An 18,470-nucleotide genomic window follows, 5' to 3' on the forward strand; every position below is an offset into this window, starting at 1 on the left:
GAAGCAATGAAATAAAACAAGACGGGGTCATTATTATTATTAATTTGTGGGGTCATTATTTTTTAATATAATTCTTTTAGGGGTCATTATTATTATTATTAATTTTATAGGTCATTATTTTTATTTCTTGAGGGTTTATTATTATTATTATTGTTATTATTATTATTAATAATTTGAGGGATCATCTTTTTTGAGAGGTCATTATTATTATTATTATCATTATTATTATTTGATGGGTCATTATTATTTCTAGAGATCATTATTTATTATTCTTTTTTGGGGGTCATTTTTTATTTTATTTATTCTAGGGGTCATTATTATTTTGAAGGATTTTTTTTTTATTTTTATTTTTTTTAGGGGTTATTTATTTTTAGGGCGAATTATTTAATATATATTTTTTGATAGGTCATTGTTCTTTTTTTAGGGGTTATTATTATTATTAATATTTTTGGAGGAGTTCTTTTTTTGAGGGGGTATTTATTTATTTTTCATTTTGAGGGATCTTTTTTGAGGGGTTATTTATTTTGTATTTTAGGGGTCATTATTTGTTATTATTTTATTTTATTATTTTATTTTAAAGGGACCATGTACAGTTTATATAATTGTTGTTATTTTATAAGGGGGCAGTATTTTATTTTTGATGGCTTATTTTTGTATTTTTTTTTTTGATGGCTTATTATTGTATTTTTTATTTATTTATTATTTTATTTTTGATGGCTTATTATTGTATTTTTTTTTTTTTTTTTTTTTGATGTATTATTATTGTATTTTTATTTATTTATTTAATTTTATTTTTTGACGGGGGTTAACACTAACAGAACGACAACGCAGTTACGTCAGTTGTCAACGTGGTTACGTAGTACGCTGAGCTGCCATGACAACGGCGTCAGCTTGTCTTAGTTCCTGTAGACAGCGTCATGACCGTCCGCTTCAAGGTAAGACAACAGGTGTTAGCATCTTGAGCCAAACAACCCGTCCAGCCTATATTCATGACCTTATTCTCACTAAAACATGCAGGTTTATCTCTGGAGAACCGGCCCCGGTGCCGGTGTACCGGACAGAACCTGCAGAGTCAGGATAAAAGAGATTTAATGTGATGTAATGAGAGCTAATCCAGCTAATCAGGTCCAGATTGACCCCTCCTGTGTGAGATAGCTAACATTCACCTGAACTAGAGAGGTACTACTACACACACAGAGAGGTGGAGGAAGTACTCACATACCTTTACTGCAGTAGAAGTACTAATACCACACTGAAATACTCCAGTACAAGGACAAGACCTGCACTCAAAACCTTATTGAAGTAACAGTATGTAAGTATCATCAGCAACATGTAGTTAAAGTAGTGTGGTTTACTATTATATCTGCTGTTTCTGGATAAATAGTACTGCTGCATTAATGTGTACGTTGCATTTTGTTGCTGTATACTCAAGTTAGATAGATAGATAGATAGATAGATAGATAGAAAGATAGATATTAAGATAGATGGATAGATAGATAGTTAGTTAGAGAGATAGATAGATAGATAGATAGATAGATAGATAGATAAATATTAAGATAGATAGATATTAAGATAGATGGATAGATAGATAGTTAGTTAGAGAGATAGATAGATAGATAGATAGATAGATAGATAGATAAATATTAAGATAGATAGATATTAAGATAGATGGATAGATAGATAGTTAGATAGATAGATAGATAGATAGATAGATAGCTATTTAGATAGCTATTTAGATAGATAGATAGATAGGTAGGTGTATATATATATATATATATATATATTAAGATAGATAGATAGATAGATAGATAGATATTAGGATAGATAGATAGATAGATAGATAGATAGATAGATAGCTATTTAGATAGCTATTTAGATAGATAGATAGATAGGTAGGTGTATATATATATATATATATATTAAGATAGATAGATAGATAGATAGATAGATATTAGGATAGATAGATAGATAGATAGATAGATAGATAGATAGATATTTAGATAGATATATAGATATTAAGATAGATGGATAGATAGATAGATACATATTAAGATAGATAGATAGATAGATAGATAGATAGATATTAAGATAGATAGATATTAAGATATTAAGATAGATAGATGGATAGATAGATAGATAGATAGTAACTTTATTGATCCCGGGGAAAATGAGTCACAATTTTTCAGAGCTCGAGGTTGATGTCTTCAAATATCTTGTTTTGTCCGACCAGCAGTCCAAACCTCCAAAATATTCACATTACAAAGATATAAAACAGAGATAAGAAGCAAATATTCACACTGGGAAATGCAAAGGAATGTTGCACAACATGGAAGTGAAAGCAGTGCTTTATATAATTGAAGTGTGAAAGTGCATTAAAAATATTTTGTCCCTAAAATTAGTGAATAATCGTGATCTCAATATCGATCAAAATAATTGTGATTATCTTTTTGGCCATAATCGTGCAGCCCTAGTATTTGTTATTATCAATTTAGATGATGTAATTGTGTATCATGATATCTCAATATGATTTCATCGCGATACGATTCTGTTGAAAGATGACATTTACTCTGACATATTTAGTATCTCCGGAAGCGTTTGGATCCCCACTACAATTTAGAATAAAGTTTGTTTGAACAATGTTTAGCCGCATATGTTGGATTTATAAAGAGCCACCGAACATGACAATATTTGTTTGTTTGTTTGTGTTTCAGTGTCAGAGTGAATACCAGAAGAGCTACAGGGTTTCCCGCTCCAGAAGTGTTTCTCCTCGGCGCTGCGTACCATTGGCCGGTCTGCGCTCCGACCAGATGGGTAAGATGAGCTCTGATTGGACAAACTTTACTCTTCTCTTTCTTTGTTTTGTTTGCAGTTCTGTGAATGCAGAAGAGGTTTTTATCATCATAACATAATGGGAATTTGACTTAATAACATTTTTATCATCTTTAAATGGTCACACTGGTTTTTTTAAATTGAGCCAAAATTTAAAAGTTCTAGCTCTGACATCAAATACCAATAAAAACTTCAGTACATAAAATGTTATGTTATTATTGTAAAAGTGTGAAACCACAGCTTGTTTCTTTCTCTCAGGTATCAGCAGAGAACCGGGTCTCCAGCGGCGGAAGAAGCTCGGTCCTGGTGGTCTCGCTCAGTCCTGCAGCGATCTGCTCTGTCCTCCAGATCCACAGCAGCACTCCCTCTCTGCACTCAGAACAGCTCCCCCTGCTGGTGGGAAGCCTTCACAACAAAACTCATGACAATCTCCCTCAGAAATACACAGTTATTAAAGTGCTGATATAACCGTTAGTATCATTTACCATGTCTGATGATGTTAAAATACAGCATCCTGTGTAAGCTAATAAGGTGTTCTTTCTTCATCACCAGCCTCTAGGAGTCGCTCAGCCCACAGGAAGGAACCTTCCCTGGAGCCAAATCCTCCGACACCCCCTGGAGAACGAGCTGACCCTGGATCTCCTGTAGAGTCTGGACCTCCAGCAGGACCACGACCTTCTGCTGACCCTGGACCTTCAGTAGAACCAAGAGCTGCTGCAAAACCTGGTAAATACACATCACATAACTCTGCTTTCATTCTCTTCTTACATCTTAAGTGACAGTGTAAACGAACATACGCCACCCTCCACCTTTAGACCTTTGATTCTGAGCTGTTTCATGTGTTTCTGTCTCCTCAGCGAAGCCCCGCTCCTCCAAGCTTGACAGCCAACCACAGCTGAGCCGCCCTCTGACAGCGGCGCCGAATGGACAGCAGCCCTCGGCCAATGAGGTGAGCCACATACTGAGTTACTACTACCTCCACCACAGGTGTGTCTCCCTGTTAAATTAAATATTCCTCCGTTTGTGTCGCATGTTCAGCACGCTCTGCGGTGGAGGGCGGGCCTGAGGGCTGAAGGTCAAAGGTCAGGAAGTCAAAGGTCAGAGTACAACAGACAGTTTAGCTGGAAGAAACCTGACACTGCTGCTGCTTCACCCATACTGACTGCAGAACAGGTACAATGCTATCTAATACGATAATACCTGTTATACTCACACTGTACAGTATAATGCATCTGCTGTAGTAGTAGTAGTAGTAGTAGTAGTAGTAGTAGTAGTAGTAGTAGTAGTAGTACTGCTGTGTGTCCACTAGGTGGAGGTAGACGGTTCTTTTGCTTCACTGAAGAATAACGTCACTGATGAGTTTACTGGTTGTTTCCTTATTGATATAACTGGTTCTATTCTACTGATGAGTTTTAAAGGTGTTTTTATTAAATTAGTCACTTCATTGATCTTTGATTTTATTGATTAGAATCAGAATCAGGTTTATGGCCAAGTAGATTTACACATACACAGAGTTTATCTTGGTATTTTGGTGCATAACGGTCACATTAAACATAGAAAGAGAAAAGAAAAACTGCAAAAGTCAAGAGTCATGAATATAAAATAAGAAGTATAAAAATATATGTTTTAAAATGAAAAGAGCTGCACAGTGTTTAATGTGCAAAATATTGACTAATGAATGTGTATATTTTTTCTCATTATGAACAATGAAATTAGTATTAAAAGTGGCCGCCGACCTTTGACCCCTCCTACAGGTGCTCCACTCCGGCAGCAGAGCTGTGCCCCCCTTTAAGAAACACCCTGTTCCCATGGAAACAGAGTATCGGCGCAGCTTCCATGGTCTGGTCCCGCCCACCGAGCCCCGCCTCCGGAAACACCTGGAACATCATCAGAGAGTCCCGCTGTTCCACTTACAGACGGTATATACCTCACACACACACACACACACATACACACACACAATCAAGAATTCTCATCTAAGGGTTAACTAAATCCCTCTTTCTGAAACAAGGCCATGCAGTCGTTTAACTTTTCACAATAGAGGTCCCGTTTTCATCTGCAGACCAACAAAAAGAGGAGGGAGGAGTCAGAGAAGAAGCCCCGACTCAAACAAGATGCCCCCGCTCCTCAGAAAGATGATGCCACTCCTCCTACTTGTCCTCCTCCTCCTCCTCCTCAGGTGCAGAGAGGACACAGGTGTGTTTCTGTGTATGTGTGTGTGTGTGTCTAATTGTGTATAGTGAATGCATTGTGTTTATGAAGACGTCTGTCTGTCTGACAGGATGTTGACAGAGTATGAGACCAGCTTTCGTTCTCCCCTCTACAGGATCCTGGAGGGAGGCGGAGCCACGGACGGCGACCCCCTTCAGGTGAGGGTTCAGTCTCATTAAGCATGCATAAAATTGAGGGGCGGTGTCACGTACTGTCTGTATTACTGGATTCATTTATCAAGCTGGAGGTCAGGTGATGCTCATGTTTAGCCTAGCTTAGCATAAAGACTGGAAGTGGGGGGAAACTGCTAGCCTAGCGCCATTAAAGAGAAAAAATGCACCTTCAAACAACTCTAGATTATGTTCAGTATCAGTGGTGGAAGAAGCAGTTAGCTAGAATTAAACTGCGCAGGACGGTTGATCTGACTGATGATTATTTCCTTATCATTTTTATTGATGTGGTTGGATTTGCGCAATGCCCGCCTGCTAGTTAAACTGTGTTTGTGTGTGTTGCTGATGTAAAACCAGAGTGCTGAGTGTCAGCGGTTAAAACCACAGAGCTTCATTTCAGGGAAATAACTCAGTGTTAGTCACACACACACACACACACACACACACACACACACACACACACACAGTCGGGCAAGTTCCCACCAGTCTTGTGGAAAGTGTTGTTTGAGGAGGGGGATAGCTGCTTCTGCATCAAATCTGCAGTTTTCAGCTGAAAACATCAAACAACTTCATGCAAAGAGTGTAAAGTAAATTCCCTAAATCTGCAGGGAAACAGTTTCTACAACTCTACAGCAGGTTGGGTGACGGGACGAATATATATATCTGCTATTAGCTGAGTTGCTTTTTTGGAGCAACTTTTGTCATTTTATATTGCCAATTTAATGGTCTGCCTCCTCAAGAATTCAACTTGGTAAATTATTAACCTGTAAAATGTGATTCAAAGCGTGCACCAATATGAACTGTCAGTTTAATTTGGGCCATATTATTATTTTATACACATACATTTAATTTTATCTAACCGGTCAAGTCAATTAAGAACAAATTATTATTTACAATGGCAAAACAACCCAGCAAAAGGTAAAGCCTCTTTCACAAACCAGGGCCGTGTTAAATGTTCGTTTTTAGTGGTTGCTGTCTGATCGATTGGTACCGAAAACGCCAATTCATAAATCATGTCTGAGAACTAGACCTAAAACTGTGTGTGCAGTTGAGAGCTATGTTTTCCACACCTTTATGTTCCTTTAGAGGCTGCAGGCGGAGGCGTCCTTCGTCCGATGCCATCGGACTCTTTTTCAAATAGTGTCGGATAGTGACGTCACGAGAACCGATACTTCGGTACCAAGTCGATGTCAAAATTCTGAAAACGTGACGGTGCTCGTTTTTCTACAGTACCATAGGTACCGTGAGGGCTAATGGCGTTCCGTCATCCCGGGGACGATAGAAAATGTGTGAAAAATGCCGTAAACTCACCGTACGCACCCTATTCTTTCCCTGATAACGTCACATTGCAAAGAATAAATCTGCTTTGAAATCATCAGGACGAGAGCTCGTTAACGTCAGCTGTTAGCATGACCGGCTGCTAACAGCTGACGTTAACGTGAGGTGCCATTTGCAGTGGAAACGGCTGAAAGTGATCACGGTTACAGTGATCAACCGCTTATATGGATCAAAAAGCTCGGGACAGAATCAATCCTATACAGATGCTGTTTAAATAATTCACTTATAGCAATCAAGTAGTCCGCCTATAGTGTTCATATTGGGTCTTTTCATACATGAAAACATTTGGAAAAACATTTTAAAACTACGTTAGACTAATGTTGATACTTTGCCTCGCGGACCGTCTGCTTTCCGGCTGGATACGTGAGGCTGGCGCTGCGGTCACACTGATATCATGACGGGGAAAAAGAGTCATTTTATCTGAATAAAAGTCAAACGCGCACAGGGAAAGCACCTGTGGTTGAAGCTGCTTTCGTCAACTGGATTGATAGCGCTTCGTCACCTTATGCCCCAAAAGTGAAACTTTGCCGATCCTGAACCGATTCTGCGGCACACGTGCAGACCGGCGCAGATCGTCTCCCTCCACGAAGCTACAGAGCGAGAGGGCGAGGAGCCCCGGGAAAAGGCCGCCGTTCTGAACGCTCGCTCACGCTGCAGAGCCGGCTAAAGACGGCAATGTCTCACCACTCGGTGAGGGAAAAGACAGATAAGCGTCAGCGAGCCGGTAAAAAGTGAAGCAGTCCGTTTCATTACTTCATGTAATAAATATACAAATGGTACACTGCATGAGAAATGATGCACAACAGGAGTTTGTTCTGATGGAGCCAACAGAGGGTTAAACCTATAAGAAGCTAATGTTCTAAATAAAGGAGCTGAATGAATCAAAGAAAGTGTGGGCGATGTGTAACCGTCCGGTTCACTTTCCATCACCTCTGCGGTGAGTTTGACCCGCACAGAGTTTCAGAGTGTGGAGGAAAGCTGACGTCAGTTCAGAGGAAACTATCAAACAGAGCCGTTGTCATTGAGCCGCCGTAGAGATGAGCAACGTCAGGCTTACGGGTTGTCTCGGGGGTTGAGGTTAGAGACTCACTGAGGTTATCTTTGAAACAAGGTCGGGGGTTATCCAGGGTTTGGACCGGGGTCAGGGTCGGGTTACTGTCAGGATTACCAGAATCTACACCTGCAGACTCAACAACAAACTATCCTTTAATGATTTAAACTAGTTCTGATACAGACTTTGAGGTGGCACAAACCTCTTCATCACTTCTCATAACTTGAAAATCAGAGTTCAGCGTTTCCTCTCTGAGCTGATTTTGGGCACAAACACCCACCATGGCTCCCACTCATTTTAACCCTCCTTCGTCCTACTTCTGTTTCTGATCAGTCGGCAGGTTTTTGACCGACAAAATGCGGCAGCATCAGCTAAATATCTGTTATTTCTGCTTTCTGAACACATAATGTGTGATCTGGCAGCGGTGCTCTGTGGAGTGGAATATATTTATTAGGGCGAGTCAATGTCGATGGTACTTTAACATCCTTCAGTGGAGCTTTATGTGTGGTAGGAGTGTAAAACACCAGTTTCATCACGATACGATGTATTGATTCTCTGGACAACGATACGATATTTGCTGATATCACAAAGTCTGCCACGATACGATTTTGATTTGATTAAATTCAGGGGCCTGCAATCGATATGATATGATATCATTTGCCTATTCAACACAGTCAGTTATATTTATATCAACTCACAAAAAGCAACTAAAATATGATTTGACAATTTTATTACTTGGATCTTCCAGATATTTAAATGAAAAACAATCTGTTCTTTTTAATAAAAAGAAGTATTAAAAGAAATGATAATAATAATACTAATAATAATAATAATAATAATAATAATAAAATAATAATAATAATAATAATAATGAAAAATAAAATAAGATAAAAAAAATATACAAATTCAATTTTAAAATAATAATAAAATTAAAAATTGAATAAAAAATATAATAAATTATTTAAAAAAATAAAATAATATTATTATTAATAATAATAATAATAATAATAATAATAATAATAATAATAATAAATACATAAAAAGAAATAAATGAATGAAATAAATTCACGCACCAGATTCTTACACCTACACTACTGAGTTATGAGTCAGTAACTGACTTCCTGTATTGTACCTTATTGTCCCTTTCACCTCACGCAGTGTCTTTGCCTCATGTGCACACGATTCGATCTGACTTTATTTCCTGGGAGTAATATAATATATTATATACTCGTGTATACTATATAATATACTGTTATAATATGAAGGGGATAAAGACTGACAGTGTGTTCCCGTCCAGGCGAAGGAGTTGCGTGAGAAGGCGGCGTCGTACCGCCGTCGAGCCTGGGGAGCTAATTTCTCCAGAGGTCACCTGAACCAGCTGCTGTCCGAACACAACGCTCTGTGGGAGCCAACGGACACCACGGACTCAACTACTGACCCCCCCACACCCCGCCTGACCTTTGACCTCTGTCAAGACCCAGACAGCCATAGCACTTCCCCTGTGGAGCCTCTGGACCTGGCCAGGTGAGAGACTGGAGAGAGAGACTGGAGAGAGAGACTGGAGAGAGAGAGAGAGAGAGAGAGAGTATTATCTGAAGACGTCTCTGAGCTGATTTCTGAGTGTCTGTCTTTGTGTTTGCAGTAACTCCAGTAAGAGGTCTTCTGTTTTGGGCTCAGGAAACAAAAACACACAAATAAAAGCACAAACACCTCCAAGTCCTGCTGCTGGAAGACGTACGGCCTGGGGAGAAGAAGAAGAAGAAGATACAGATGAGTATGTGTTTCTCCTCGGATTCTTCTTGTCTTTTACGTCTTTGGTTTAACATTCATAGACCAGGAACTCACTACGTTTTGTGTGTAGGGAGGAGGGAAGGTTACCGACTCCGAGGCTGAAGATACGACCGGTTCAGAGAACTCACCATGACCTCACCACACCCGCCACCGGTACACACACACACACACACACACACACACACACACACACACACACACACACACACACACACACACAGACAGAGAGAGCTCGGACCACAGAGTGTGACCTCTGACCTCTGTTTGTCCTCCAGGAGGCGCTATGCTAGTGGGAAAACTGAAGAGCAGTGATATGTCCTCCCCATACAAACAGGTAATATTATGTCAAACACATTATATAAAATAAAATAAGATTAAATTAAATTAAATTTAATTTAATTTAATATTTTATATATATATATTAATTGTATTGCATTACATTACATGAAATCTTATTATATTATGTTATGTTATATTACATTATATTGTATTAAATTACATTAAATTAAATTAAATGATATTATGTTATATTAAATTGTTATATTATGTTATATTAAATTATATTATGTTTCATTATATTATATTCAATTATATTAAATTACATTATATTATATTATATTACATTATATTAAATTATATTATATTATGTTACATTATATTATATTATATTATGTTAAATTAAATTATATTATGTTATATTACATTATATTATTTTACATAATATCATATTATATTATATTATGTTATATTTATTGCATTTTATTGTATGAAATCATGTTACGATACTGAGGGTTTTTTGTTTTCAGAGGTGTGGGTCGGCTGTTTCCGTGGTTGACATGTTCAACCCCCCGCACCTCCCCCCCTACTCCGCTGGCCCCTCCCCCGACCACAAACCAGCCGCCAGTCCTGCCTCTAAACCAATCAGGACGAAGCAAACGACTCCGTCCCCTGTAGCCCCGCCCCCTCTGGTCCCGCCCCCACAGCACTGCATCCAAGGTACTCTGAGACACGCCGACTTCCAGCACAACGGTGAGCTGATCGATTTCACTATCGATCAATCTCCCTATGAACGATTAATTGATCAATCTCCCTATGATCGATTAATCCCCCTACAAACGATTAATCGATCAATCTCCCTATGATCGATTAATCGTTTAATCTCCCTATGACCGATTAATCGTTTAATCTCCCTATGATCGATTAATCGTTTAATCTCCCTATGACCGATTAATCGTTTAATCTCCATATGATTGATTAATCGATTACTCTCCCTATGATCGATTAATCTATTAATCTCCCTATGATCGATTAATCTATTAATCTCCCTATGATCGATTAATCGACTGATTGTCTGATATCAGAAAATAGTGACAGTCACAGTTTCCCAAAATCAGAGGAAAGCAACAAATGTTTGGTATTTTTGCTTTTAAAAAAATCACTAAATTGATTAATTGATTGATTGTTTTTTTTATATATATATATTTTTCTTTCTTTTCTTCTCACCCAAACTTATTTCTAATTAATTTATTAATTGATTTATTTGAAGGTTTAGAACCAACTTCCATCAATCTGATTTAATTAAAAAGACACTAAAACAATTAAAACTTTACTTTCTTCTTTAGTATATTTATTTTTATTCATTTTTAAATATATATTTATTTTTGTATTTATTTGTTTTATTTTTCTACATTTAAAAATAGATAAATAAAGGGAATTAATACAAAGATAAACAAAGAAGCAAATTAAAACAGAAATATCAATTTATGTCACTTTTTATTATTTAATTTATTTTTAATATTATTTTTTACTACATTTAATTATATATTTATTTATTCATTTATTTTTTATAAGATAAAATACTTAAGCTAAACTTACAGAAATATAGTTAAAACTGCCATCTGGACCAAAATCTTGCTGCACATGTCTGCACATTCTTCCTGCTGATGCCTCACGTTTTACTGATTGTATCATCCCTCTATCACCATCTAGCAGGGACTATCCCGCTCTTCACTTCCTTCTCTTTTTCTTTTCATCCAGTTTCCTCAACAGATCAGATTTCATATCAGCCGAACGGCACATTTCACTGAACGTCTGGTGTGATCAGAGTTGTCCAACGTGACAATAAAAGAAATGTCATTAATACCCTGGTAGCTGTCCCTTTAACATCTGTGGGTGTATCAGGTCATTGTGGGAAGACTTGGGCCACGTTTATAGATGATAATATCTGTTGATCCGGACTGAAATATCTCAATAACTGTTGGATCGATATTCGAACAGAGTAGTCAAGTTCTACAGAATTCTTACAGGATCACGACCGTTTCAGATTAACAGGTGTTTCAATTTTACAAGTGCAATGTAATGTGATTTTCTCCTCCTCCTAGTATATTGCTAATAATCATATATCTACCTGTGTGTCCTCAGGTGACTTGGGTTTGAAGTTCAGGGAGCTGCAGTGTTCAGGAGGAGGCTGCTGTTCTGATGAAGGTGAACATTTAAACACCTCTTTCCATATTCAAATAACATTAAAAACAATTATTCTTCTATTATTTATAAAATGTATCTTCCGTTGCCTAGACGACCGGCTGTCTGTGATGTCGTGGCGTTCGGCGGCCTCCTGCTCCATGGCGTCCGCCGTGCTGGAGCGCGCTCAGAAGAGACGAGAGAACTTCTGGGGGAAGAGATGACCTCTGACCTCCCGGCCCCTGATGAGTCTTTAGTCTCCGTCCATCACTGCTGTACAATAATTAGTGAGAATAATGTATTTTTATAGATGAGTTCAAGGTTATTTTTTATAAAGTAATAGATGATTTTATAAATGTAGTAATAATGTTTTATTTAATGATGATGTTGCTGAAATCAGAGTGATAAAAGTGACAGAAACACCAACTCATGTTTGTTTTGACATCATTACAGAATGAAAAAAAGTGAACTAGTTTCTTTAAAATCTATTGAAAAATGTGTTTTGTTTGTTGAAGCAGAAGTTGAACCTCGAACTTGTTTCCTCCTGAAAGAATGACGTTTGACAAATTTAGAGGAAGCTTCCCTAAAAGCTGATGTACTTTCCTCTCAGTGCTTCACGGCGTTCAGCTGTTTGGTTTCATCTCCAACATCCCGCTGAACCTCCAGCTGCTCCAGTCACGTTTTCTTTTTTAAAAACTTTATTGCTTTTTCAAGTGATAAACATATAAAAAAAGCCAACCTGAGTGTGATGGTGCGTTTCCACAGCCTCCGTCCTTTCCACGCTTCCCATTCATCGTCTATGTAAGCAGCCGTGCAATGCATTCTGGTAGCGTGGCGGCGCGATTCGAGAGATTCCTCATTTGCATAAAGTTGAGGTCTTGGCTACTTTATACAAATCAGGTGCGTCCGACGACTCGCCGGAAACTCCCGAGAAACTTTTATAACTCAACGTTGTTGATCCAAAATAAAGATTCAGCAACTGCATGGATTATTTCTCTCATAAAATGTTTTCAGAAACATTTCGGTGAATTCTTTACATGATATAGGAGAAGAAAGTTTCCAAACGAGCCGTCATGTTGGTTCCGGTTTGAAAGCTGGGAGCAGCAGCAGCCCACGAGGGAAAGCGTTCGTCCAATCAGGTGTCTAGTGGCAGCCCGACGAAGTGAGGTGATCGCTCGCGATAAAAACGCCACCGTGGACACGTACCATAACAAGCAGAGTGTACGTGTGTTGTGAACCAGCCTGTAGATGCATCTTACTATCTGAATAATGCGCTCTTTAAATAGCAGGAAAATACTGCACCAGACTTTAGACCAGGTTTTTGTTGGTCAATCGCTTTCTGCTGCCTCGAGATGGCAACGCACCAACAAAGCACCTGACCACACCTCATTGTGAGACCAACACGCCCATGGGCGCACAGATGGCTGCAAGTACATTTGCTACATACACAAGGTTTGAAAATGACAACTGCGTCGGTCTGAAACGCAGACCGGGCTTTGCGCTGGGTTTAAGGTAGGACCCTAAAACTCTTAAAGGGGACCTATTATGCTTTTGTGCTGAACTGCCTTCGCTTGAAGCCCCGCCTTTTCTTGCGTAACCTGGTGATGTCACCAAGTAACACATTTGGCCTAGCAGCTAGTTTGGCACACCCTCAGACAAAGCTAGTTAGAACTGTGTCGGTATGAGAAAAATAAAAATGTTTTGAACATTAAAGCACGTAAACATGTTCTAGTAGAAACCCAAAATACAAGTATGAACGCGTTTAAACGCTTAAACACAAAAATCGTTTCAATCAGATTCATAAAGTTGTGCGTTTTGTTTTAACACCTCTTTTATTAATTTTCTCATAAATAAAAACAGAAGAAACCGAACATTGTCTGGACGTGTTTACAGATATGACAATTAATGGAAGGAAAAAAAAGATTATACTGTACAAATTCAAGGTATTTATACTTGACTTAAGTATTTCCATTTTATGCAACTTTATGCTTCTACTCCACAGAGAGAACTTTTGTATTATTAATCTGAATCTGCAAAGTAACTAAACAAATAAATGTAGTGGAGTAGACGTATGAAGTAGTCTGCTATTTTCTATTTTCATCTTTATTAAATTGGGAATTCACAGCAAAACTCCAGACACTATTTTTCCCTCCGCACGTCGTTCTTTAAATATTTCTTTAAACTAAACGTTGATGATGTCAGAGGTCGTAGTGGAAGAAGAACAAACATCGTCATTACTTCCTCTGGACGCCGAGAGGACGGGTTACCTGGCGACTATTTAAACACACAGTACGCACACACACACACCTTCAATAACAGCAGCCAGGGATGACCTGTAGATGAATCAGCTGACTGTGAATTCCCCTCCTAACGATATACAGGCCAAAGCAAACAATGTAAAGCTGAGGAGGCGTCTGGGCTCTACTGTCATCTGAGAAAGACTCATTAAAGGAAACGTGAACCGACGTCAGCTCACGTGGGAAAATGTTTTAGAAAGAATGGGAAAATATCACTTTGACCCTAAAACATACGTAATGTTCAGATTTGAATACATCAGGAACACCACTGGGAAGCTACAGAATGATAAAAAAAACTCAAAAAATACTGGACTCGACCTTTGAATAGTTTTATTATGTATATTGTATAGTGGTATATATTTTTGTTTTATGTCATGAATGAAATCAGTGATCATTTCTAAGTTTATCAGTCTAAAAGCCTTTACACAACGGCGTTTTTTTAGTGTGTTTAATTTGCACGTCAATATCTTTTCAAACTGTTGTTTTTGTTCTGTTTTGTAGTGTTTCATGAGTACTTCAACGCAGAACACGAATATTACGCGGCGAAATATTGTAATTTTTTTTTTAGCTTTTACAATACGAATATATATATATATATGTGTATATATATGTGTATATATGTGCTTTGTATATATATATATATATACATATATATATATATGCCTTTCATAGAAAATGCATCTAAGTGCTTTATATGGGAAAAACTACAAAACTAAAAATGGCAAATAAAAGTACGGAGAATGAAGTGGAACAAAAAGCACAAAATACAATAAAATAAGTAAAATAAACAAATAAAACATATTGGAACTGGAAAAATAAAACTTGTGAATAACATTAATAAAAGAAAATGTTTTTATTTAAAAGACATCGCTGACATTTCAAGCCTCAGATTCAGATAATAAAAACAACTATAACATCTCTAAAAAACTTATATAAAAAAATCCTAAAAGATTTTGTTTATAAACTTCTTTAACTTTTATAAAATGATATTAATTTATAAATTGATTTTTTAGAAGGTTTGGCTTCAAGAAAATGTAGAAAACAATTTCCTTCAATCTGATCTAATTAAAAAGACACTAAAACAATTAAAACGTTACTTTCTTCTTTAGTTCATTTATTCTTATTTATTGTTAAATATATGTTTATTTTTGTATTTATTTATTTTATTTTTTACATTTAAAAATAAATGCAAGAACAAATAAATAAAAATGAATGCAAAAATAAATAAATAAATAAAATTACAAATAACGGTATTGTACTGCACAGTCAGTGTCCTTATAAATATAAAGAGATGCACTCACTGCGTCGCTTAAATATTAATAAACTTTTCTTCCAGTACTGAAAAGGTTATTGCCTTTTGATCACATCAGATATTACAGTTTTGTCCCACTTTTGAACAGTAGTTTCACATAAAAGTGACAGCTGGTGACACATCCTGCAGATCTCTAATAAAAATACATCAAAATTAAACGTCCTGAATTATTCTTAAACACAAAACGTCCTCTGAGCTCAGCTGAAAAGATTTGATGTCCCTTTTTAAAATCCTGTTTGGATTTATCTCCAAACTTCCAGCAGCTCAGCTCAGTTCTGAGTCTCCGCTGTCCTTCATGGGTCGCTGGTTATTTCCCTCTCATTAACTGGCTGTTCCGCTTCACACAGCTTCTTTCTTACTACGTACCACATGTTGCAACATGTGATGACTAATGTCTTTTTTCTTGTGACGCACAGGTGATGTAACACCTGATTTCATGAGTTTATGGAACAAATAAAAGAATTGGTGCAACAGAAGCAGGAACCGGAAACGAGTAAATATGAGCCATTTCTAATGAGACTCTTTCAGAATGAGTTTGTTCTGATTGATTTGTTTACTCAGATTAAAAAGCTGCATGTAAATACAATAGAATCTGTCTTTATGTCTGTTAAAAAGTGTCACCTGATGACAGATAAAGGATATCTGCTACTCTCAGTCTCTAAGGGATTCACACGCCCACGTCCAACACAATAAATGAAATAGAAAAAGGACCCGGCCACTTGATCCTTCAGTTCACACCCGGAAAAAAGCTGCCAGGAAAAGAAGTGCCTGACAGGAAAATGCTGACGTTCAAAAAGCTTGCAGATGGTAAAAACTGAGGGGGCGTGTCTGCGTTTCCATTACGTTTCCTCTGTAGTGGCGGACAGTTTTAGTGGAGTCCCCCAGGGATCAATCCCGGGTCCCTTTTTACTCTGTATCTATAAGCTTCCCTCGGGGGGTATCATCTGCAGACACAGTGCAGATTTTCACTGTTATGCAGATGATACGCCGCTATTAATTCTGAGAAAGCCTGCTGTTACATATTCTCCTGTCAGGAATGAGTCCGTGAAAACCCGTGAAATAAGTTTTAACACTTCCTGTTTCCTCGTCTAGAAATCAATGGGTTGATCACACATTTTTTATCTGTTCAAAATGTACCTTAAAGGGAGATTTGCAAAGTATTTAATGCTCTTATCAACATGGGAGTGGACAAATATGCTTGCTTTATGCAAATGTATGTATATATTTATTATTGTAAATCAATTAACAACACAAAACAATGACAGATATTGTAAAGAAACACTCACAGGTACTGCATTTAGCATAAAAAATATGCTCAAATTATAACATGGCAAACTGCAGCCCAACAGACAACAACAGCTGTCAGTGTGACAGTGTGCTGACTTGACTATGACTTGCCCCAAACTGCATGTGATTATCATAAAGTGGGCATGTGTTTAAAGGGCAGACTCGTGGGTACCCATAGAACCCATTTTCATTCACATATCTTGAGGTCAGAGGTCAAGGGCCCCCTTTGAAAATGGACACCATTTCCACTAAATTTGCACACAATTTTTTCCTCGCCAAAATGTAGCGTAAGTTTGGTACTAATGGATTCTTTAGGTTTTTCTAGTCTCATATGATACCAGTATCTTCACGCTAGCTTTAAAACTGAGCTCGCTACGATCTAAAAATCACAAGTTGCGTTAATGCGTTAAAGAAATTAGTGGCGTTAAAACGTATTTGCGTTAACGCGTTATTATCACGTTAACTTTGACAGCCCTTGTTTATACTAGTCAGCCCGCTATAACAGGTGCTATTCCTATTATATTTCTATGTACCCGGGTTTCTACATAGACAGTGAGAGTTTTCCCATTCACTTCGATACAATCAGACTCTTCTTGTAGCAGCGTCCTCCAGAGGCCATAACAGGCAATTTAAGGCTTTTCCCTGGATTCAACACACTTTGATGTGCAAAAATTAAGGAATATTTTTTATAAATGTGCAGTCGATTAGCACTTTTTATGTTTTTTTTAAAAAGACAATTAGGGAATCTATTGGTATTAATATCAAAAAGCTAATTATACAGCTGAAAAACCTTGGCTTACCAAAACTACTAACTAATCTAGACACTTTTTCAATTTAAAATGTTGTTGTTTTGGCACTAATGTTACTCCGTAGTATTAGCCATTGTTTTTGTTTAGCAACCTGAGGCAAAAACCTAAAAAACAGAATATATTAAAGGCTAATTTCAGTATTTTTATACCCAATATTAAATCTTTTTTTTTCAAACTTTTCGGCCTAAATATGGTTTTAAATCTGAAATTTCCAACTTTAATCTACTTTAATTTAGACACTAATCTAATTAACGTTAAATTTTAAAAGTTGTTGTTTTGGCACTAATGTAGCCAATGTTTTTTTTAAAGCCAATCAGGATATTTATTGTTATTAATATTAAAAAAGCTAATCTTACAGCTGAAAAAACAAATTATGAATGATTTACTCCATATTTGTTGTAGTTATTGCAACATTAAAACATACAGTATTACAAAATCCAACATTATTCTACCTTTCTACGTCATTTTAGGTGACGTGTGATTAAAAAAACATGTTTTTGCACAATACTCTGAATAGGTGTTGCATAATAGGGTTAAATAAATAAACTATACGGCATCTAATTTCACCAGAACTACTATCACAAGCTGGTTGGACGAGCTGAGAAAGTTTGTATTACAACTTCAGGCTTCTGATCCACCGGGGAGTTCACACACACACACACACACACACACGTACACACACACACTAAACAAAAGAGGAAGTGATGTCACTGTGGAAGTACAATTAATTTTGTTCTTTTAGAAAATCGATGACAAACGTTATTTAGAGTTTGTCGTCACACCTTGACTGACAGTTAATTTCCTCTTTGTGTAAGTGACAGTAAACACAGATTGTACCAGCTCAGCACTGACCTGCCTGTGTGTGTGTGTGTGTGTGTGTGTGTGTGTGTGTGTGTGTGTCTGTTGGGGTTTTTT

At 37.2% G+C, this 18,470-nt stretch overlaps 1 protein-coding gene across 4 annotated transcripts; it reads left to right on the forward strand.

The window, feature by feature from the left end:
• Positions 1–821: 821 nt before the first annotated feature.
• On the forward strand, positions 822–12,276 carry mdm1 (Mdm1 nuclear protein). 4 transcript variants are annotated; one of them, XM_037761266.1, is made up of 16 exons: positions 822–935; positions 2,712–2,811; positions 3,088–3,225; positions 3,382–3,555; positions 3,687–3,778; positions 3,868–4,002; positions 4,584–4,748; positions 4,892–5,025; positions 5,111–5,198; positions 8,897–9,123; positions 9,242–9,373; positions 9,461–9,543; positions 9,666–9,724; positions 10,197–10,419; positions 11,812–11,874; positions 11,965–12,276. In XM_037761266.1, exons 1-16 carry the CDS (start codon positions 918–920, stop codon positions 12,072–12,074), a joined length of 1,941 nt encoding a protein of 646 aa, XP_037617194.1. In that variant the 5' UTR covers positions 822–917; the 3' UTR covers positions 12,075–12,276. The 4 variants fall into 4 exon arrangements, with proteins under 4 accessions (XP_037617194.1, XP_037617195.1, XP_037617196.1 ...); XM_037761267.1 differs by having other exon boundaries at positions 10,197–10,386; XM_037761268.1 differs by having other exon boundaries at positions 5,156–5,198.
• Positions 12,277–18,470: the final 6,194 nt, after the last annotated feature.

The sequence above is a fragment of the Sebastes umbrosus genome, chromosome 23 (assembly GCF_015220745.1).
Source record: "Sebastes umbrosus isolate fSebUmb1 chromosome 23, fSebUmb1.pri, whole genome shotgun sequence".
Taxonomy (NCBI): domain Eukaryota; kingdom Metazoa; phylum Chordata; class Actinopteri; order Perciformes; family Sebastidae; genus Sebastes; species Sebastes umbrosus.